Genomic DNA, 23045 nt, shown 5'->3' on the forward strand with positions numbered 1-23045 from the left:
TACAGATTTTCACACAAACAAATGGACACATTCCTTGTCTAATTTCCTTTTAAAACGTCCTATCTGTAGTATGTGTAAAATTAGTCTCTATTCTTGAACTTCTATTCTATTCTTGAAAAAATGAACTGTCAGAAATTGCAATGGTAACTAAAGATTCCTAACTAAAAACTAAAAAAGTTTTCTGGATGACAATACCCTAGTTTCTTTTTTTTTTGTTAACGAAAACTGACATAAATCAACCAGAGCTCCGTCTTGGGTTTTTAAGCAGTGTAACAGTTAAACTTGCTTGATGTTAAGATTTTTCTTTTGTTTTATTCTATGTACAATAATCTCGCCCTGTTTTATTTAGTGAAATTGGAGGAATTAATGGTAATTCTTCACATTTCTTCTATATCTTAACAGAGTTATTCATTATGTGTTGTCAGCCTGTTTAAAGGGTCTCTTTGGTCAGTAAAACTGCATCTGATAATAAAACATACTGGTTGTGCTCCTCTATTTTTAAACCATAGTCATATCTAATTTGTAACGCATGGGGTCGGTATTGACCACATGTTTAAGAAAGCTGGGATTTTTCAGTCTCCTCCTTTACGTATGAAGCGTCAGCAGGGTGGCAGTGCTTTGTGCGAAGGACAGGAATGGCGATAAAAAGCAGAAAACCAGAGAGGATAAATTTTTACACGTTGGCTGGTTCTTTGGTGTTTTGTAGATGAAAATAATTTGAATTGCGTCTCCGTCTTTGAAAACAGCGATGGGAAGTATAAGGAATAATGAAATTCTGTGTTTGCCGATCGTCCTGCTTTTATCTGGCTGGTCTGTGGCTCAGATATCGTACTCTGTTTCTGAAGAGGTGGACAAAGGGACTGTGATTGGAAACCTCGCAAAGGATTTAAACGTCAATGTTCGAGACCTGCAAACGAGGAATCTAAATGTTGTGTCTGGATACAGTAAGAGATATTTCGAGGCTAATTTTAAAACAGGGGATCTTTATGTTAATGAGAGAATAGACCGCGAGGAGCTCTGTCCAAACGTGATAAAATGCACACTAAACTTGGAGGTTATACTGAGCAATCCTATGGTGCTCCGACGCATCGAAGTCACGATTGCTGATTTAAATGACAACGCGCCGGCCTTCGTAGAGAAATCATTTTCACTGAACATTTCTGAATCTTCACCCGCGGGCGAGCATTTCTTGCTTCCGCTGGCTCTTGATGCAGACACAGGCAGTAATTCGGTAAAGACTTACAGGCTGAGTGCAAATGAATACTTCTCTCTAGATATACAAGGAGGCGGAGAACACACTGCATCCGCTGAACTAGTGCAGCAGAAGGCTTTGGATCGAGAGAAACAAGCCGTCGTTAAACTAACACTGACCGCTGTAGATGGAGGCAAACCTCCTAACACCGGAAGCGTACAAATTATAGTCCATGTTCTGGATGCAAATGACAACACACCAATGTTTAGCAAAACACTTTATAAAGCACGTGTAAATGAAAATGCTCCAGCCGGATCATTAGTAATTCAACTCAATGCCACAGACTTAGACGAAGGGGACAACGGGAGAGTAATTTACACTTTTGTCAAACGTGCAAACTTCGATCCAGCTGATTTGTTTTTTATAAATGCCGAAACTGGTGAAATCACAGTTAAGGGTCATTTGGATTATGAAGCACAGTCAGCATATGATATTCATGTGCAAGCAACAGACAGAGGTCCGTCACCTCGAAGAGCAAATGGGAAGCTATTGGTTGAGATAGTTGATGTAAATGACAATGCCCCAGAAATTGTGGTGACGTCACTCATGAACCCTGTCAGAGAAGATACTGCAATAGGAAGCGTTGTCGCTTTGGTGACAGTGACTGATAAAGATGGAGGGAAAAACGGTCAGACTCGCGGTAAACTTGCTGGTTCCACACCTTTTAAGTTGATTTCAAATTACAAAAACTATTACTCTTTAGTTGTAGACAGAACTCTTGATAGAGAGCAGCGGCCTGTTTACAACGTCACAATTATAGCTAACGATGAAGGTACCCCGTCTTTATCGGCCTCCAGTGTTGTTAATGTTGATATTTCTGATGTCAATGATAATGCGCCTGGTTTCGCTGAACCTGCAATTAATATTTATGTAAAAGAAAATAGACCAGTTGGTGCTCGGCTCTATACTATCAATGCAGTCGATCCCGACATAAATGAAAACGCTAAAGTAACGTATTCGCTAGAAGGCGATTCAAACAGTATCCCAGTAAATTTATTTGTAAGCATCAATTCAGAAACAGGAGATTTAATCAGCCTGCAGTCTTTTAACTATGAGGAGTTAAAAACTTTCCACTTTAAAGTTCAGGCCACAGACTCTGGTGTTCCTCCACTCAGCAGCAACGTGACTGTCAACGTTTTTATCCTGGATGAAAATGATAATAATCCAACAATTCTCGCTCCTTACTCTGAGCATGGCTCCGTTAACAGTGAGAGCATCCCCTATTCTGCTGAAGCGGGATACTTTGTGGCAAAGATCAGGGCTGTAGACGCAGACTCTGGATACAATGCGCTGCTTTCTTATCACCTCTCTGAGCCCAAAGGAAACAACCTGTTCAGGATCGGAACCAGCAGCGGGGAGATCAGGACTAAGAGGAGAATGAGTGACAATGACCTTAAAACTCACCCCTTGGTGGTCTTGGTCTCTGATAACGGAGAACCCTCCCTGTCAGCTACTGTGTCTATTGATGTGGTGGTGGTTGAAAGCACGGCTGAAATCCAGACTCAGTTCAGACATGTGCCTGTAAAGGAGGACAGCTTCTCGGATTTGAACCTGTACCTGCTGATCGCCATTGTGTCGGTGTCCGTCATCTTTCTGCTCAGCCTCATCACTTTAATAGCAGTCAGATGCCACAGGACAGACGGCACTTTCAGCAGGTACAGCGCCCCCATGATCACCACCCACCCTGACGGGAGCTGGTCTTACTCTAAAGCTACTCAGCAGTATGACGTGTGTTTCAGCTCAGACACACTCAAGAGTGACGTGGTGGTTTTCCCCGCTCCGTTTCCACCTGTAGATGGAGAACTGATCAGTATTAACGGAGGAGACACTTTTACCAGAACTCAAACTTTACCTACCAAAGAGAAGGTGAGTTCACCATAACCTTAGACTGGGTTTGGTCTTTGATTTAATCGTAATACGGCAAATTTATTTGTATAGCACTTTTTAGCACACAGCTTATGAAACGGTTACTGAATGGTACTTAAAGCCAGGATTGAGTCGAGCTCCTAAATGACTTAGTACTGAGTACGCTGTCTATGGTGCTGAACTGACCATCGACCATCATTTCTTTGCCAACCGTTTGTTATTGTTTGTTATAAAAAGTTGAACAATATGTTGTGAATTTTACATTCATATTTTCTACTGCTTTGTCTACTTTTACAAAATATACCGTTTCAAAGATCCAATTACGACACATGTACTAATATTTCTTATGCTTGGTAAATATCATACATATCTGGACCAAACAAACAGTTGGTGTCGCTCGAGGCCATAAATTTATTTATGGGTCAGGGTTTTGTTTTTTTTGTTGGGTTTTTTTTCCCCCAGACTCCTCCTCTCCCTGCGAGTCTGCCGTAGTCCACTAGTGCTTTGTCAAAAACAGAAAAATTGCCACAAGACGGAAACGGCTTTCTCTGTTAGTCACCTCTGAAGTGGATATGTTCCGAAATTATTATTTCGTTCATTGTGTGGCAGCGACGAGGCGTGGAGGACAAAGACTCACAATGTGGATAAAAATCATAGCTTTGCTCTGTTTGTGTGACGCGTCTGCAGCGCAGCTCTCGTTCTCCGTTGCCGAGGAGGTTGACAAAGGAACGGTGGTTGGAAATATCGCAAAGGATTTACACATTAACGTTAACGAGCTGGAAAAACGGGACTTACGAATTGTATCTGGGAACTCAAATAAACATTTTGACGTGGATTTAAAAACTGGTGCTCTGTATGTTTGCAATAGGATTGATCGTGAAGAGCTCTGTCCAAATACTGCGAAATGTTCCCTGAGCGTAGAAGCAATTCTGAACAACCCGATGCATCTGCATCGCATAGAGGTGCAGGTTACTGATATTAACGATAATGCTCCATCCTTTATTGAAAATGAAAAAATTTTAAATATTTCAGAGTCTTCTTCCACTGGGGAGCGATATCTGCTCCCAGTGGCAAACGATGCAGACACGGGCAGCAACTCGGTAAAAAGCTACAAGCTTGGTCCAAATGAATATTTCTCATTGGACGTGCAGAGCGGCGGACAGCACAGTGAGTCTGCTGAATTAGTACTGCAAAAATCTTTAGACAGAGAGAAAAAATCTGTTATTCACCTTGTTTTAACAGCTCTGGACGGAGGAAAACCTCCCCGATCTGGAACATTAAGGATAGTTGTGCATGTTATGGATATAAATGATAATTCTCCAGTATTTAGTCAGCCTCTGTATAAGGCCCAGGTAACTGAAAATACCCAGTTTCAGACCTCTATAGTCACTGTAAGTGCCACAGATTTAGATGAGGGAATAAACAGTGAAATACTGTATTCGTTTATTAAAAGGGGAAATTTCAAACCAGAAGCTTTATTCTCAATAAACCCAGGCACGGGGGAAATAACTGTAGTAGGAGAAGTAGACTATGAAGAGAATACAGCATATGATATTCGTATACAGGCAAGAGATAAAGGTACGCCATCACGAAGTACGCATGGTAAATTGTTAGTGGAAGTAATTGATGTGAATGACAATACGCCTGAAATCACTGTAACTTCTCTTATGAGCCCAGTTAAAGAAGATGCAGAGATAGGTACAGTTGTGGCTTTGGTGACTGTAACAGACAAAGATGGGGGCAGTAATGGACTCACCAGTGCTAAACTTCTTGGGGTGGTGCCTTTTAAACTCAAGGTAAATTACAAAAATTATTATTCATTAACAGTTGATGGGCCTCTAGACAGAGAGAGTATTTCTCAATATAATGTAACCATGATAGCCACTGATGAAGGCACTCCACCTCTTTCTAGTACTAGTGTTATTCCTGTTCACATTTCTGATGTGAATGACAATGCCCCTTTATTCTCAGAACCTGTTGTTAATGTATATGTAAAAGAGAATAGTGCAGTGGGAGCTATTATATCAACAATTACTGCCATCGACCCTGATTTAGTGGAAAATGCTAAAGTGACATATTCCCTGCTCAGTGACTTTTCAAAAAGTATTCCAATAACCTCTGTTGTAAATATAAACTCAGAGACTGGAGATATTATCAGCCTGCAGTCTTTTAACTACGAGGAGTTAAAAAGTTTCAACTTTAAAGTTCAGGCCACAGACTCTGGTGTTCCTCCACTCAGCAGCAACGTAACTGTCAACGTTTTAATCCTGGATGAAAATGACAACAGTCCCATGATTCTCGCGCCATATTCTGAGCACGGCTCCGTTAACAGTGAGAGCATCCCCTATTCTGCTGAAGCGGCATACTTTGTGGCAAAAATCAGGGCTGTAGACGCGGACTCTGGATACAATGCGCTGCTTTCTTATCACCTGTCTGAGCCCAAAGGAAACAACCTGTTCAGGATCGGAACCAGCACCGGGGAGATCAGGACTAAGAGGAGAATGAGTGACAATGACCTCAAAACTCACCCCTTGGTGGTCTTGGTCTCTGATAACGGAGAACCCTCCCTGTCAGCTACTGTGTCTATTGATGTGGTGGTGGTTGAAAGCACGGCTGAAATCCAGACTCAGTTCAGACATGTGACTGTAAAGGAGGATAGCTTCTCGGATTTGAACCTGTATCTGCTGATCGCCATTGTGTCGGTGTCCGTCATCTTTCTGCTCAGCCTCATCACTTTAATAGCAGTCAGATGCCACAGGACAGACGGCACTTTCAGCAGGTACAGCGCCCCCATGATCACCACCCACCCTGACGGGAGCTGGTCTTACTCTAAAGCTACTCAGCAGTATGACGTGTGTTTCAGCTCAGACACACTCAAGAGTGACGTGGTGGTCTTCCCCGCCCCTTTTCCACCTGTAGATGGAGAACTGATCAGTATTAACGGAGGAGACACTTTTACAAGAACTCAAACATTACCTAACAAAGAGAAGGTAAGAATGTTGACACATTCAGTGCAGAAAGGTGAATGATTTTTGCCCTCCCAAATTGTCCTGCATCAGCTTTTTAAAAAATCTTGCAACACATATTAACTTCAGGTAGGTAGGTAGGTAGGTAGTAGGTAGGTAGGTAGGTAGGTAGGTAGGTAGGTAGATAGATAGATAGATAGATAGATAGATAGATAGATAGATAGATAGATAGATAGATAGATATCTGTCTTTTTAGCAGGTGGTAAATCAAAATGTTATTCCATTAAAACCCTTAATGCGTTCAGCATCTCTTTTTATGCTGTTTTTTATTGTTTATAATTACCACAAGATGTCGCCAACAGCTCATGGCGATTAAACAGGGGGGAGGGGGCGGGGGGTCTGTTCGACGCTCCTCCCTTTACAGCGGGTTTGTAATTCTTTCTTTGTCACAGCAGTAGCAGAAAATCCTCCCTGTATTTAAGGGCAATAGACTGGACGTACTCTTATCGCGCAATGTTACCGTCTGTGTGATTTTTTGTCTAATTAACTTGGTTAGTAGGATATGACGAGAATGCTACAAGGGACTATTTTCCGGAACTGGATTTATTATTTGTCCCCTGTATTTTACATATGGAGTGAAGCGGCGGCACAGATTGTGTATACTATTACGGAGGAGTCGAGCCCGGGTACCAGTGTGGGAAATTTGGCAAAGGATTTACATCTAGATGTTAATGAACTGGAAGCCAGAGGTTTTCAAATTTCAGGACCTAATACGAGGTATTTCCAAGTAAACGTTAAGACGGGAGTACTGTTGGTGAAAGACAGAATAGACCGAGAGGAGCTATGTTCTCGAAATGTGAAGTGCTCACTGGAAGTAGAAGCCATTGTGAGCTCCCCGCTGAATCTATATCGATTCGAGGTTAAAATTTTGGATGTAAACGACAATGCGCCCTCGTTTCGGATACCGGAGGTTGTTTTGAACGTCTCCGAGTTAGCGTTTCCTGGTGAGAAATTCGCTCTCCCAAAGGCATTTGATGCAGATGTCGGAAGTTATTCAGTGAAGAGCTACAAGCTGAGCCAAAATGAGCATTTCACATTGGATGTGCAGAATGTTGGAGAGCCCACTATGTCTGCTGAAATGGCACTGCATAAAACCTTAGACCGCGAGAAACAGGCTGTTATTAAATTAACACTGACGGCTACAGACGGAGGAAAACCTCCTAAATCAGGCACGTTATACATCACCGTTAATGTGCAAGACGTCAATGACAATATTCCAGAATTTGACAAACCCCTGTACAAAGCCACAGTGGTCGAGAACACGCCGCGCGGTGCAAGCGTAATTTCCGTGCATGCTCGAGATTTAGATGAGGGTCTTAATGGAGAAATACAATATTCTTTTATTAACCAAGACAATGATAACGATGTCGACAAATTTGCCATTAATCCCATAACAGGGGAGATCACAGTAAATGGGGAGCTGGACCACGAAAAACACAGTGCAGTTGAAATTCGAGTCCAAGTGAAAGACAAAGGGCAAAACCCAAGAGCATCTCATTGTAAAGTTCTCATTGAAATCACAGATGTTAATGATAATCCACCAGAAATTACAGTTACATCTTTAGCCAACATGGTGAGGGAGGATGCACCCCTAGACACAATGGTTGGGCTTTTAACGGTGAAGGACTATGACGCAGACAAAAATGGCATCGTTCAGGTTAGAGTACTTGATTCTGTGCCCTTTAAAATTAAGAACACATATAAGAATCATTACTCTTTAGTCGTAGACGGAACTCTAGACAGAGAACGGGCTTCTCAGTATAATTTAACAATAATGGCGACAGATGAAGGGCTACCGCCTCTTTCCAGCACGAGCGTGATTACGGTTCACGTTTCTGACGTTAATGATAACGCACCGCGTTTTGCAGATCCTGTGATAAACATTTTCGTAAAAGAAAACGGTCCAGTCGGCGCTGTTATTTATAGCATGAGTGCAGATGATCCTGATGTTGACGAAAATGCAAAAGTAACATTTCAAGTCATACATAATAACAAACCCAATGTTATAGGGTCAGTTATTAACGTGAACTCTGAGACTGGAGATATAATCAGCCTGCAGTCGTTTAACTACGAGGAGTTAAAAACTTTCAACTTTAAAGTTCAGGCCACAGACTCTGGTGTTCCCCCACTCAGCAGCAACGTCACTGTAAACGTTTTAATCTTGGATGAAAATGACAATAATCCAACAATCCTCGCGCCATATTCTGAGCATGGCTCCGTTAACAGTGAGAACATCCCCTATTCTGCTGAAGCGGGATACTTTGTGGCAAAAATCAGGGCTGTAGACGCAGACTCTGGATACAATGCGCTGCTTTCTTATCACCTGTCTGAGCCCAAAGGAAACAACTTGTTCAGGATCGGAACCAGCACCGGGGAGATCAGGACTAGGAGGAGAATGAGTGACAATGACCTCAAAACTCACCCCTTGGTGGTCTTGGTCTCTGATAACGGAGAACCCTCCCTGTCAGCTACTGTGTCTATTGATGTGGTGGTGGTTGAAAGCACGGCTGAAATCCAGACTCAGTTCAGACATGTGCCTGTAAAGGAGGACAGCTTCTCGGATTTGAACCTGTATCTGCTGATCGCCATTGTGTCGGTGTCCGTCATCTTTCTGCTCAGCCTCATCACTTTAATAGCAGTCAGATGCCACAGGACAGACGGCACTTTCAGCAGGTACAGCGCCCCCATGATCACCACCCACCCTGACGGGAGCTGGTCTTACTCTAAAGCTACTCAGCAGTATGACGTGTGTTTCAGCTCAGACACACTCAAGAGTGACGTAGTGGTTTTCCCCGCCCCGTTTCCACCTGTAGATGGAGAACTGATCAGTATTAACGGAGGAGACACTTTTACAAGAACTCAAACTTTACCTAACAAAGAGAAGGTAAGATATAAAATCGAGTATTAAAATCGCTTACTGCTCTATCTGAAGGCGTTTGGTATGAGACATTATTATGAGCACTGTCCTTGGTGCTGAAATCATGGGCGCCCGTTAGAACTCTTTTGCAATATTTACTGCATCACCCTACGCTGGGGTACATAGCCATTTAAAACATTAGAAATTTTAAAAAAAAATTATTATATTGGTTAATACAAAGACCATAAATAGACTAATAGAGTAAATTAAGCAATTAGACTACATTGCATTGCAGAAGGAATTCGTTTAAAAGCTCACGAGAGCCGAAGAAGTCTAACGTGGATACAGGAAGTTTTACTGTTGGTGTTGTGTGGAATCTCAGCACAACAATAACATTCAGTGTACTCACTCCATTCTTAATGCAGTGCTCCGACTCGGTACGAAGGGAGCGTTCACTGACCATATACATTTTAATACTGGTTTTGCCACAGTTTTTAGGGGTTTCACGAGAAATTACGGGATCAGGATCTAGCAGGACCTTATCCATAACAAAACACGTGAACAATGATATCATAGTCTCCGCTACCGACGTGGGCTTTTACTAAATCGGTTGCTAGCACCCATGTTACGAAAAACTAGCCAGAAGAACAATAGTAACAATATTCACAATCTATGGAGCTTGAAATGTCATTTCTAACGTTGTTTGCTCATTCACAACAGGTAGACAGATAGCCACAGCAGCTGCAAAAGGGATCAAAAATCTATTTAAACATAAGACAACTGATATGCCGTAAACAGCTTTGATTTGAAAAAAAAAATGCTTATTTGAGACTTCGCTGCTACCAAAGAGAGCAAAGAGAGTTTTAACACACTTACTGTTTTCTTGGAGTAGAAAGTGATTTTGCAGAGGTGGTTGTGATGAGTTACTGTCCTGACAAGTCTGAAGCAATCATCTGATAATCCATCATAGTTCGTGGTCATTCGGTTACTAATGGAAGCAAAGAGGAAACAAAAACTTATCGGAGGAATTGAATGAAGCAGAAACTCGACTGCTTTTTTCTGTCATGTAGAGAAACTATTCTCCGTGAGCGCGAATACAGTTCGTATGTGACATTTTTAAAAACTTCTTCGCTTGGCAACACCAGATTAGCAGAGCAGAGCTGACCGGCACTGAGCTCAGTGCTGCCGCTGGTGGCTCCAAACTGTATTGCAGCCATTCTCTAAGCTAATACTATTTAGAAATTCAGTTTAGCTCAGTAACTCCTGCTTCTGTGTGTATATTTACTTTTATTCCACTCAGTTTAGTTCCATTTGAAGATGTACCCTGTCCTGCTTTATGGCTTTTCTATAATTAAGATTTGGCTATAGACTCAAATCAAAAGCATTTTGATTTCATGATTTTGCATTACCCAAACAGATCGAAAAGGGTGATGCTTTTATGGAAATGTCGCTATTTTCTTATGATGATATAGATTATTATTAGCCTCATATTATTTCTTTACATCTTTACATAATGCTTAAAGAAGTTTTGAACTTAATATCTGCTTCCAGAGTGTAGTTTCAATGTTTTGGGTTTTTTTTCCAGTGAGGTGTCTTATTTTGTTTTTTGTTTTTTTGTTGTTGCTGTTTTTGCTAGGCAGTTAACAGGTAAAGTCTGTCACTCCTAGCACTATTCATCATCAATAAAACTATTTTTTAAATGTATGAAGTCAGGCCATGATATTACTATTCAGATAGTATTTTTGGCTTTGATGTTGCTACAAAATGAGATGCCAGAATAAGAAGACTTTAGCTGAGAATAAAGAGACAGTAGTTAGATTTAACAGCTACAGGAAAGGGACTCTGTATAGTTCTATTTGCACCGACATCAAAGTTTAAGCACTAAGTGTTACAGCTGCCTCTGCTGATGCTAACATGCCCAAAAATAGCCATGCCAGGTAGAAGCAGAAATGTCAATGGCAAGTTATAAGGATGTAAGTTCTCATAAACACAACTGAATCACATCAGTAATGTATGCCTGCACCAGCAGCACTGAACTGATAGGTCTAATCAAGGCATTTGTTTTCTTGCCTGCAGTTAATTCATTAAGCTCTCTTTGCATTTTGTTCATTTTTTGTCTATAAATATCCACAAACTTCCACACTTCCACACAGATGTTTACTTTTGGAATTTGCTGTTGAATCTGATGCCTTAGTGGATTTGTCAGCCTTTTCCATAGTTGACAATTAGACTGGTAGCAGCAAAAGCACGGGTGTTACTCATAACTGTAACTAATCGTCTGTTATGTTCAATAATCTATAAGAATGTTGCATTAGCATTGTCAAAAGACGAGGTTAAACAAAAGTCAATGTAAGTAAAAATACCCACAGAGAATTCTAGACATGCATGGCCTTTAATTCTCTTGGGCTGTCTCAGACATTTCAGTCAGTCACTCTGTCAACCATTAGAGCTCTTAATTTTCCACTGTTTGTATTCAAACTGTCGCTGCAATATACCCAAATCAATTGTTTATTAAATATTTTGAAAAATTAATATGGCTACTTTTTAATGGATTAGTATGCAATGTGTTATTGCCCTCATACTGCTGTCATGCCTCCTTGCTTTAATATTATAGCTGTCAAGCTCTGCACTTGCACTCGATGAACTGTTAAACACAGTTATGCTTTTATAGGCCACTGTGATAGTTTGTTTAATAATAGATAGTCGTTTAACTGTGTATATACACAATAGTATATATACTCATGAAGCAAGATCCTCTTTCCCCTCCCCCCCTCTTCCTCTTCTCTGAACAATCAGAGAATTACTGTCCATCTTTGCAGACATGTGGAGCACTGCAAATACGATCTAATACATTTTCATAAACATCCATAATGTTTGCACAGAGCCCTAATCAGCTCGTGTCAAGCAGCAAAGAAGCGCCTCGTATTCTTTGATCCCATTAGATTTTTTACATCTATTCGTGACATTTGTATGCATTTGATATCGCTGTTGCTTTAAACTGGTGGAATATGTTCAGATAATGCAGGTTACGTTTGGTAGTACACTGTGTAACGCCGGATCCGTGATCCTTTGAGTCACTGAGACGGTATGACCTCATTTCAGGGAGTGGTTCAGCCCAAACAAGCGTGGCCTGATCTGTCAAAACTCCGTTCGTTGGCTGGCTCACCGTGAAGACGACTGATCCAGGGTTTTCCCTCCCTCTTTTTCAAATCTGTTAGACACAATTTGAATACTGTGAGCGACTAGTATGGCCTGTGCAACTTATAAGTGGGTCAGCGTGTGATTTAAATATGACAGTGCTATGTGACTTAACCTGGGATTTGTGATTGCGTTGCTCTGTGTGCGACACAGTCTCTGCTATATGCACAAACTCTCTGCACAACGTGGATCCTGAAAAAATGGTAAACGGTAAACGGCCTGTATTTGTATAGCACTTCACCTGGTCCTAAGGACCCCAAAGCGCTTTACACTATACACAGTCATCCACCCATTCACACACACATTCACACAATGTCTGAAGCTGTCTCTCTGCGGTAAAGGAATCCACTAGCTTGTGTGCTCTGTATGCTGCAGCTCTCTGTGAATGTGTATGAGAGAGGAAGAGATGGGGGGAGGGGCAGGTAATTTTCCGCTACTCGTTGCAGTGGCAGTAGCGGCAGGGAGCTTCAGTACCGATCGAGGTATCAGCTCCGCTAGGCTCAACCCCCCCCCCCCCCCCCCCCTCCCAACTCGGCTCTGCGGCTGGGCGGGGCCGACAACACCTAGTGTCAATCACAGCTAAATCGGTTGGTTGGGGCATAGGCTGAGGATGAGGAGGAGAGGCTTTTATCCAGGCAACCATCAGAACATTTATCTGTACTCCCTGGTGCTCCAAAATCTATTAAATTATTGATTTTGAAGTACATTATCGTTGTCGAAGCTAAGCATTTATGGCTTGCAACATGACAACAACTCATGCCTGATGAGTTCAGCAGTTGGATAGAAGGCATTACAAAGAAATGCCCTCACCTCAGTTATAACACAGGGTGACTGACCAGCACAGATTCATTCATTGTTCTTTATTGTTCTCTCTTTGTCTGTATGTCACACAGACATACATCTTATGTAGCACTTCCTGTTTGTCTCCTTTGCAAGGGTGTGTCCTTTGTGACAGAGTGAGGTTAGTGCTGCCATCTGTGGTTACCATGACGACTGTTTAAGCCATAATGAAATGATGAACTAGTCTGTTTCCAGCGAGCTGCCAGTATACACCCGCCCCCACCCAGGCATCCTTCCCAGCATGTGTTACGTAGATGCAAGCACAAAGCAAACATGGTGGATATGTTGAGAGAAACAGAGACAGAGGAAAGGGAAGGATGCAGTCCAAAGATGCAGTGCTTCTGCAGCACAAATGCCTAGTCAGAAAAATTAGGGAGCAAAGCGAGTGAGGGAAAAGTGTGTGAGATTAGAGAATCTGTTCCAAAATAGGACAGGATTTTGAAGGAAGTCACATGCAGCAGCACAGACAAGAGCCTTGAGTGTGAGATGGTGAAAAGAAACGGGAGTTTGTGAGGATGTGATGGACAAAAAAAAGCACATATAATAAATGCCCTGCAGCTAACTGAGAACATCACAAGCTTACAATTGGTCACAGATAAAAGGAAGAACTTATCACCACCCCTCCCCTACTCACCCTCTTCCGCTAACCCATCTTCCCCACATGCTCCCTCTTAGTGGCATTTGGATGTTTTTCACTGTCGTTAGATTAGCTTTGTCATGCTCAGAACCATGGCTTCCATCCTCCCATATGGGAAGGATGGAAAGCCAGGGCATCCTGAGAGGGAAGTATCCAAAGCCTGCCTGCATTTTCTGATAGCTTTGTTCAGTGCCACAAGGAAAATCTGTTTGATTTATGCACAGCCTGAATCAGGACAACCAAGAACCCTTGGAGGGTCCCACAGGGATGGATTGGTGTCCTCTCAAACCCTTTATTTTTTAGAAAAAGGTACACAAGGGATCATACCCAGAGAATGCCTTTTACACGCACTTACTGTGTCCACCTGAGCAAGAGGATTGGCTTATCATGGGACCTTTGTTTTGAAGATTTTATAATGGGAAAGTTCTTGAGCACAGGGGAGAGAAAGCATGAGAATTCAACTCTGTCACAGTGTGATAAGCCCATATATTCAGCAGTAGCACTCATCAGCCTTTGCTTTTTGTATTTTTGCATTTTATAAAAAACACACAGCATAAGCATGTGTGTGTTTGTGCGTGTATGTGTGTGCGCGCGCGTGCGTGCGCGCGTATGTGTATTTTGAAATCTTTTTAATTATGTATGTGTGAGATTGGCATTCTCTGCATTGCTATATCTCATTTTACCTCTGCAGGGTGCCTTGGCTTTATAGCTTGCTTTTTTCCATTGAGGTCACTATACTGAAAATGATAAAGAAAATGACTGCCACTGCAGCTTGACATCTGTGCCCTTGCTCCCTCCCTCTCTCTCAAACACATGCACACTCATATATGGGATTAGACTCTAGTGCTTTGGCTTAATGAAAAAGCCTGGGGTTGGGCGGTGGGGCGATAGTCACGTGTCCTACCCTTGTACTACCAGTGTATTCCAACAGAGGGACCAATTTCACTGTCTTTTCCACCTCTATTCCCTCCTGCCCAGATTTCCTCTTCCGCTTGGGGAAGGTTTAAATGTGTATCACTAATGACCTTGCCTTTTAACCTTCCTTTTTTTACTAAGACAGCAAATGTGAAAAATATCTTAAATATACTGTTTTATTTTTTAATTTAATCAGTTGAACAAGATATTCCTTTACTCACTTCCTCTGTGTTAAGGGTGTATAAAGGCTTCTTAAAAGAGCAGTTTGCCATATTTATTTCAGAACATTTTAAAAATTCATGACAGACATCTGCTCTATTTTTTCTTCTCACCTTCTATGTGAAGAAGCGTTAAGAAAAATGAAAATCTTATAAGTGTTTGTCTCCGTCTGCAAATACTAATACAGTGTGACTGCTGTCATATTGCACAAAGAGACTTCAAAGCAAAGCTTTGCACCATATGAATTTGCCCAGAATAACATAGATTTTAATACTTTAGGATTTCTTTCTCTCACAGTGGCATTACACTGGGGAGCATTATGGTCGAATTTTTTGTTAATAAAGTCTGCAATGCGATCAGCTGTGGCCAAGCTTTTTAATTGCTTCATGCAGGAGAGCTAACAAACATACAACATCACAGTTGTATGTGAGATCTCTGTCATGAGATCTCTGTCTTTGGGTTCTCTCAGCTCCTCTTTTATACCCTCACAAAACAACTCTCTGTATCTCTTCAGTTACGACAGTTGATTATCCCACCTGGGCTGTTGCTGGATAGGGAGGACTCCCACTGTCTTCTTGGGAGTTTTCTCTTCAAAGCAAAACAGTTAGCACATAACACAGTTGAGCATAGCAAAGCAGTTATACTAGGTGATATTGACACACACATGTCCTTCACCTAAGAAATAAAAGGTTATACAAAATTCTACAGTGAAATTCTAAGCACCTGAATCTAAATGTGAGAATAAACTTGAATTTTTCCAATTACAATGTCCTGAACTTTATTAGAGAACCACTATTAGAGAACCACTAGGTAGGCCTAAGAGTTTGCATGCACCGATTTTCTAGTAAGGTCATATTGTCAATGATACTTTTCTGGCATTTAAAAAAAATATGAGAGAACAGACAGATCAACAGATCTTCTGACATCCCTTCAGACACAGCCATGTTATTATACAGTGGTATTTTCCTTATAAATGCCTATAGCAACAAATGCCCTTTAAGTTGGAATGACTGCCTTTGTTTGTATGTGTTCACGGAGGGAATGATGCAAGGACTTATACTTAATGATTGCCCAATTATGACCATTTTCTATGAGGGTCTCTGTTGTCAGCTCTAACTCACTAAAATGGGGTGTGCCATATAAAAAACTCTTAGGGCAAGTAATATGAATGGTTTTTAGAGTACCCGCTTACAGTAGTAATGAGGTTGAAGAGAATGTTATTAATATCATGATCATCTTGCATAATTGATGTAATGGGGCTCTTAATATTCTGCTGCAATAAAAGGAACAAAGGCAAAGTCAGAATATTTCTCTTGTCACAAGCTCGCACGTTGAAAACTGCACGTCACGAAACGCGTAAGAACCCAGTATCTCCCTCAGCCAGTCATCAGCTGGAACAGCGGCTGCCGGACAAAAGCGCAGCTTGAGACAGTCCAGATTGGAGATTGCAGAAGGTGTGAATATTTAAGGAGAAATAAATGAAAAAATAGATGAGAACCGAACCTTTGATAACCTGTGATTTTAAAAAAAAAAAAAAAACTGCGCAAACTGCAGTAAAGGGAAACACAAATGAGCCAATTAGCGCTTTGAAATCAGTATTTGTTTAGGCGTGACAGGCGTCTGTTTGCAGGTGGGACATTGTTAATAACTTTATCTGCAACACCCTTGAGTGAAAAAAGAAAGAAATAATCTAGAGCTCAGAGGCACGCAATTAACGCTGAAACAGATGGGCGTATATGAAGCAGGAATGAGTATTAGACAGCTGTAGAAAAAAAAATGCGCTGGGAAAAATAGCGAGGAGGGCGGAAAGGAATGTAAAAGATCGGTGCAGAGAACACGTGTAAATTCAGCTCTGTGTTTGTTGTTTATAAGATAAACGTCGTCTCTCTCTATTTTTGTATCATTGCCAGACTCGAAGGTTTAAACACCCCAGCGGGAAAATCTGCTAAATGTCACGGTTAGTGTGGCAGACCCATATAAACCCAGTGATGCTGCTCGCTCTGTTGATAATGCACATGTAGAAATCCACGAAGGATTTAGCACTAAAAATAATAATATTCAAATGACGTAATGTGAAAACACATTTTTTAACAGAACGTCTGACTTTCGCACATAACATTTGCCTGCTTCTCCAATTACGCCACCTATTCGTGTCGCCTTGTATCCGTTCATCCACTAGCAGCATCCCAGTGAGTCACTGTCTTCTCTTTGTCTCCCGAGATGCCAAACGCTGTCATCGCCGTGGGCAGACCAGGCGTGGGTGACAGTGGCAGAGCACCAAGGAAGAGAAAAGATTATGTGGGCGGTAGACGCTCATCTTGGCCCAGTGGCCGTGTTGAAGAAGATTCGGGGTTTCACAAGGCCAAATCGTCACAACGAATAACTTTACACAAGTTAGTGTTTAAAGAGTGTGAACAGATCACATTAGCACTTTTTAGATATCGGTACTCTACTGGATGCATCACCGAATTTGCTGAAAATTACTTTTATTCTTGGTGGGCTTCACCAGGACGTTTCAACACGAATCTCTGTTAGTCGTCAACCAAACACGTGACAAAAGCGTCCAATACTGTCTGTCCTTTTGATTCGCGTTTGGCCCAAGGCTCCAGTTAGCTTCAGTTAACTTGTATACTGGGAACCAGAGGTGAGCAGATCAAGCCAAATATCATACTGATTCCAACTGGTATTGGTATCAGATCCATACTAGCGCGATAGGATCGATACTTCTCATCTTCTAAGCTCAGTAAGGGGCTGCTTATGTGGGTTAAAAAAAACACCACGTAAAATACACACTGCTCTTCCCGATATAAATTGCCTTTATAGGTTAGAAATATCGGTCTCAGTACTGTTATTGGTAGTATTGACATTTGTTTACTTGGCATTGGATCGATACCAAAATATGCAGCATTGAACTGCGCTACTGAGCATCGAGCTAGCAAAGTAATTTAAGGGCACCCCGCAAAAGATGTTAACGTTACCACCTGCTACACATGCGCAATTTAATCCATTTAATTTAATGAATGAAACTTAACTTAACTTGGTGTAGCGTTTTAGTAGCTGCAAGATTTATGCGCTATTAATTGAGGACTTGATGCTGATAACCGAGGGAAGGCGTGCATGTTGACAAGAATCCTTCTAACGCTTTAAGTGCTTCACATCTGTACTGCCTATTAGGGGAAAGCCCTGCCTTGTCTTTATGCAGATGTGGAATAGGTTAACATCTGGAGCATTTGCCTGTGACCCGGTTAGTCTGGTCACCATTTAACAACGTTATTATGTCATGTGCTTTTTCTTTTATGTGGGACTGAACCAGTTCTAATGGCTCTGCAGCTGTGGTGTTAAAGTGCAAAGCATTGTCAGCTGTCACTGAAGGGCAGAGTGGTATCATGAAGGAACAGAAATGTGTTTGTTCTGACAGAAGTCACCTGTCTCGCAGCACTTAACACGTGATTAGGACGGGGTTAAAAAGACAAATCGTGGTCAGTTTACCCGTCACCTCCTCTTACCCCCACTGTATTTTCTGTGATATAAAACTGGAGTTAATAAAGCCCTCTTTATATTGAACAAATACACTTAATATTGTGTCACACCTTTATGTGGATCCCTTCCTAAATTGGTGCATTTATGTGTTTCTTTTATTCCAAAACACATCTCTTTTCGTTGGAGTAAAGCGTTTTTGTGTTGTTCTGGATTTGCATCAGCGAGGAAGTCTAATTTCCAGGCTGCTTCATAAATCAGTTTCCCAGCACACAATGAAAAGGGCGGTGGCACTCACAAAAAAAGAGGGAAAACGATTCTGTTCATTTCTTCGAAATCAGTACACAGATGCCGCTGCAGGTTTATCTTGATTTGTAGATTAGACATATCGATAAAACTACCGAGGTCTGGTCTTTTGAAGTTTAATTTTATTAGACGGTGTTTGATTATTTTTGTCGGAGGTGCTGAAATGCAGTCAGCGTCGTTTGAGCGAGAAGCTGGCCCTCCCCCTTTGCCCACAGACAGCATCGCCACATCGCAGAGAGAAAGAGAGAGAGAGCAATAGGCGGCATCTGTGAAAGGAGACAGGCTTGCTAGAGGGATAGATTCGTTTAATAACACCACTCAGACAGACAAAGCAAAATATGGATGCGGAGGAAAAATTTTCATTCATGCAGGCACCTGTGAAGATGCGGTTTTTATCCTGCACATAGTCGGAGTTATGCGCGGTCTGTTCCCTCGTTTTTAATGAGGCGGGTGGGGACCAACAGTAAGCTGAAAAGGCGGAAAGATTTCTCCAACCCGTCCGCAAATTCTGCCCGCCTGCGATGGCTGTGACGGCGCGATGCTGTTACAGTGTAAAAGGGAATGTGCCTTTTTCTTTATATTTGGTTATCGTCGTACTCAGTGGCCTTACAAATGCACAAATTCGATACTCCATTCCAGAGGAGCTGGAGAACGGAGCACTGGTAGGTGACATTGTCCGAGATCTGGGTCTGGATCTAAGAAAACTTTCCACTCGACGCATCAGAATTACATCGGACAGTGGACGGAGATATTTCACCATAAACCACAAAACTGGGAAACTGGTGGTGAGTGACCGCATTGACCGAGAGACATTTTGTGAATTCAGTGGCACCTGTTCACGCAGCCTTGAGGTAGTATTAGAGAATCCGCTTGAGGTGCACAACGTGGAGGTTGAGATTTTGGACGTGAACGATAACGCGCCGCAGTTCCCTCGAGATGAATATCAGCTTGAGGTGTCCGAGTCCGCTGTGCCCGGGTCTCGTTTCCACATCGAAGGCGCTCAGGATGCAGATGACGGCTCCAACTCTGTGAAGCAGTATCGACTCAGCCCAAGCGAGCACCTCACTCTAGACGCAATTAAAGCCTTCTCTAATAATAAGCACATTGAGCTCATTCTCAAAAAGTCCTTTGACCGGGAGCAGATGCCCTCTCATCAGCTTATCCTGACAGCAATGGATGGAGGCACCCCACAGCGAACTGGCACGGCCAAAATTAATGTCCGTGTGCTCGACGCTAATGACAACTCGCCCACATTTGACAGCTCTGTGTACAAAGTAAAACTGTCTGAAAACTCTCCAAAGGGTGCACTTGTAATCAAGTTAAATGCAACAGATCCCGACGATGGCTTAAATGGCGAGGTTTTTTACTCTTTCAGCAGTTACACGCCAGAAAGAGTCAGACAGATGTTTTCTATGGACACAGACACAGGGGAAATTAGGGTAAAAAACAACATAGACTACGAGGAGACAACCTCTTATGAAATGTATATACAGGCAATGGACAAGGGGCCAGCCCCCACAGCAGTACACTGTAAAGTAGTTGTAGAAGTTTTGGATGTCAATGACAACATTCCTGAGATTGTACTGTCTTCACTCTCCAGCCCTGTACGTGAAGATGCCCGGGCTGACACAGTGGTAGCATTGATCAGTGTGATTGACCGTGACTCTGGACCAAACAAGCAAGTAACCCTGGAGATCATGCCCAATTTGCCTTTTAGGATCAAGTCCTTCCGCAATCACTATACTATTGTCACATCAGCTTTCCTGGATCGTGAAACCATCTCATCCTACAATGTCACAGTCAATGCTGTGGATGGAGGCACACCACCCCTGTCATCTCAGATGACCTTTAAAGTGGATGTTGCAGATGTTAATGATAACCCACCTCGTTTTGAACAAACGTCATATACTGTTTATATTACAGAGAACAATGCTCCTGGTGCATCTCTCTGTATTGTTAAGGCCACAGACGCTGATGCTGGAGAAAATGCACGGATCACCTATACCGTCCTCAATGACAACAACCATGGCATCCCTATCGCCAGCTATGTCAGCATCAAACCTGATAAAGGTGAGGCCTATGCCCTGAGAGCCTTTGACTTTGAGAAGCTGCGAGAGTTTCACTTTCAGATTAAAGCCCAGGACAACGGTGTACCTCCCCTCAGTCGTGTGGCCACAGTTTATGTTTACGTTATGGATCAGAATGATCATGTGCCCAGGATAGTGTACCCACCTGCCAATGGAAGCCGCACTATGGAGACACTAATGAAGAACGTTGAAGCAGGAGTGTTGGTTAGCAAGATTACTGCATGGGATGGTGATGCTGGGCAGAATGCTTGGTTACTTTATTCCCTGGAGCAGACCAACACAGATGTTGATCTGTTCAAGGTGCATGAGTACACAGGTGAGATCCGCACCACACGGCGTGTCATAGAAGATAACTCCACCTCCTTCATTCTGACTGTACTGGTGCGCGATAATGGACTACCCCCACTCTCCTCCACCGCTACAATCTATGTACATGTGTTGGAGTCCCCTCCAAAGTTGGCACCTGAAACCAAACGCATCATCAGAGCTGACAGTGGCCTAAAGCTTTCCAGTGTCACTATCTACCTCATCATTGCCTTGAGTGCCACAACCTTTGTATTCCTGGTCACTATCTTTGTGCTGGCAATTGTGCGATGCCATGCCTATTGTACCCAGCCTGGCTCCTGTTGCCCTTGTTGTGTGTCCAAGAAAAATGTGCCAGAAGGAGGCGCTACAGCAGCTGGAGGTGGGGGCGCAGCAAGAGCTGCAGGTGGAGGGCAGCAAGCCAACAATGTGGCCCTGCGACGTGACCTCAAAGTGGAACCACATTATATTGAAGTGCGGGGAAACGGGTCTCTCACCAAAACATACTGTTACAAGACATGCCTGACTGCCACATCAGGAAGTGACACTTTTATGTTCTACAACACTGGACGGCCGCATAGTGGCACTTGGGGTTCAGGCTACGTCACCAGTCACAGTGGACAGAGCCAGATATTTGTACGGCGTCTCAGTATGCCAGATGCAACAGCAATTCAGGTGTGTTTGTGGTCTGATCTCTGTGTTTGTTAATTTAGATTTCTTTAACACTAAATGAAGCACACCATAAAAAGAAAATTCTCAGGGTTTTCTCTTCGGCAGTGTTTTAGCAGTGGGGCTGTGGGGCTGTGATGTTTTAAAAATATATTGCATGGTGCCACTCCCTGTGATTGGTTAGTTCTCTTAGTCTAACTTTGTCTGCTAGGATGAAGAAATTGTTTTCATCATGATGTTAATGGACATAGTTTTCATCTTCACATTCCTTATCTTTAGGTGTTGCATCTTGATAATGGTTTGGTATGACAATGTGGATTGCTTCTCTGGATTGTGTTGTTATTTGAGTGAATGGGTGTTAACATTTTTAATTGAATATTTGGTAGACTACATATTGTTTTTCTGTGTTTCACAATGTTTGATGATTCACGGTTTAAAATTTTGAAGTGTGTCTGTCCTTCACAGTAAACACTGAGTCTGTATATCAAGGTGCAAATCCTCTCACTCACTGTATCTTTCTTTCCCTTTACTTATTTTGTTTTCAAAACAAACTGGTAGATTTAGCATTGCTTGTTCACCTGTGACCCCACACAGCCTGTGCTGTTTGTCTAAGGTCATCTTTGTGCCACAGTATTCAGTAGTTTTAGAGGGCAATAGGTGGTCATCTCTAAAGACAGAAAAAAGGAGACAGAGAATCTGTGAAATAGTGCAGTTTGCCAGCTGTAAGAGCCCCCAGTCCCACTGCACCAAAATATCCGCTTCTGGTCACGTACTTCTTTGGTACTAAAGAATAAGCTGGGCTCTGGGAATTAGTAAAGAATACAGAAATGAGGCAGAGACTGAGTTTCATTCAGCATAGAGCTTCATTTTATACATTTATTTCTTTTCTCTTCTTTCTTTTTGTTATGTGGAAGTTTGAACTGTTTGCCTCATTTGTAGTTATAGTGAAACGGCATTATTTTGGATGCACATTATTATTATTATTATTATTTTAGTAATTATGTTTATCCCAGAGCCTGTCTGAAAAGTGCCGAGAATGCAGGAGAGATTAGGTGATAAAAAGAGAGCTGGAGAAAAAGGTAATTGTTCAGCTATCACTTGAAGTGTTCCTCATTAAATGCCAGTCATGTTCGATCTTGATATGTAATTAAATGGAAGCGATGTGTTTCTCAGTGCTGTCCGTGGATTGGCTGCCTCCAAACAGATGAGGCGGGGGATAAAAGGTGATTGGACACAGAGTTGATGGCGGAGGTGTGAGCTCTGTATCCATGCTAGGAGTGTTCACTCAGAAGGAGAGGGAAGAATAAAGGAAAAGGCGAGAAAATGGGAGTGCGACACTATTCCTATTCCTTAATTTATCACGTATTGTGAGGCAAGGAAATTAATATACCGA

General features: G+C 42.2%; 1 protein-coding gene across 43 annotated transcripts in view; it reads left to right on the plus strand.

Moving 5' to 3' along the window:
- LOC146582295 (protocadherin alpha-C2-like) overlaps positions 1 to 23045 on the plus strand; it is a 213204-nt gene that overhangs the window by 173126 nt on the left and 17033 nt on the right. Inside the window, exon 1 of one of the 43 annotated variants that reach the window (XM_085294340.1) lies at positions 323 to 3118. The exons of 40 other annotated variants lie outside the window; for them this stretch is intronic. In XM_085294340.1, coding sequence (XP_085150466.1) covers positions 749 to 3118 — 2370 coding nt within the window. In that variant the 5' untranslated portion in view covers positions 323 to 748. Of the gene's footprint in view, positions 1 to 322; positions 3119 to 3226; positions 6109 to 18587; positions 21659 to 23045 lie in introns of those variants that run through there. 2 more of the 43 variants (XM_085294163.1, XM_085294148.1) reach the window with 2 other exon arrangements.

Source organism: Mchenga conophoros, linkage group LG2 (assembly GCF_057382185.1).
Source record: "Mchenga conophoros isolate Kocher_MC1m ecotype Shallow Benthic linkage group LG2, M_conophoros_male_GT1.1, whole genome shotgun sequence".
Lineage (NCBI taxonomy): Eukaryota > Metazoa > Chordata > Actinopteri > Cichliformes > Cichlidae > Mchenga > Mchenga conophoros.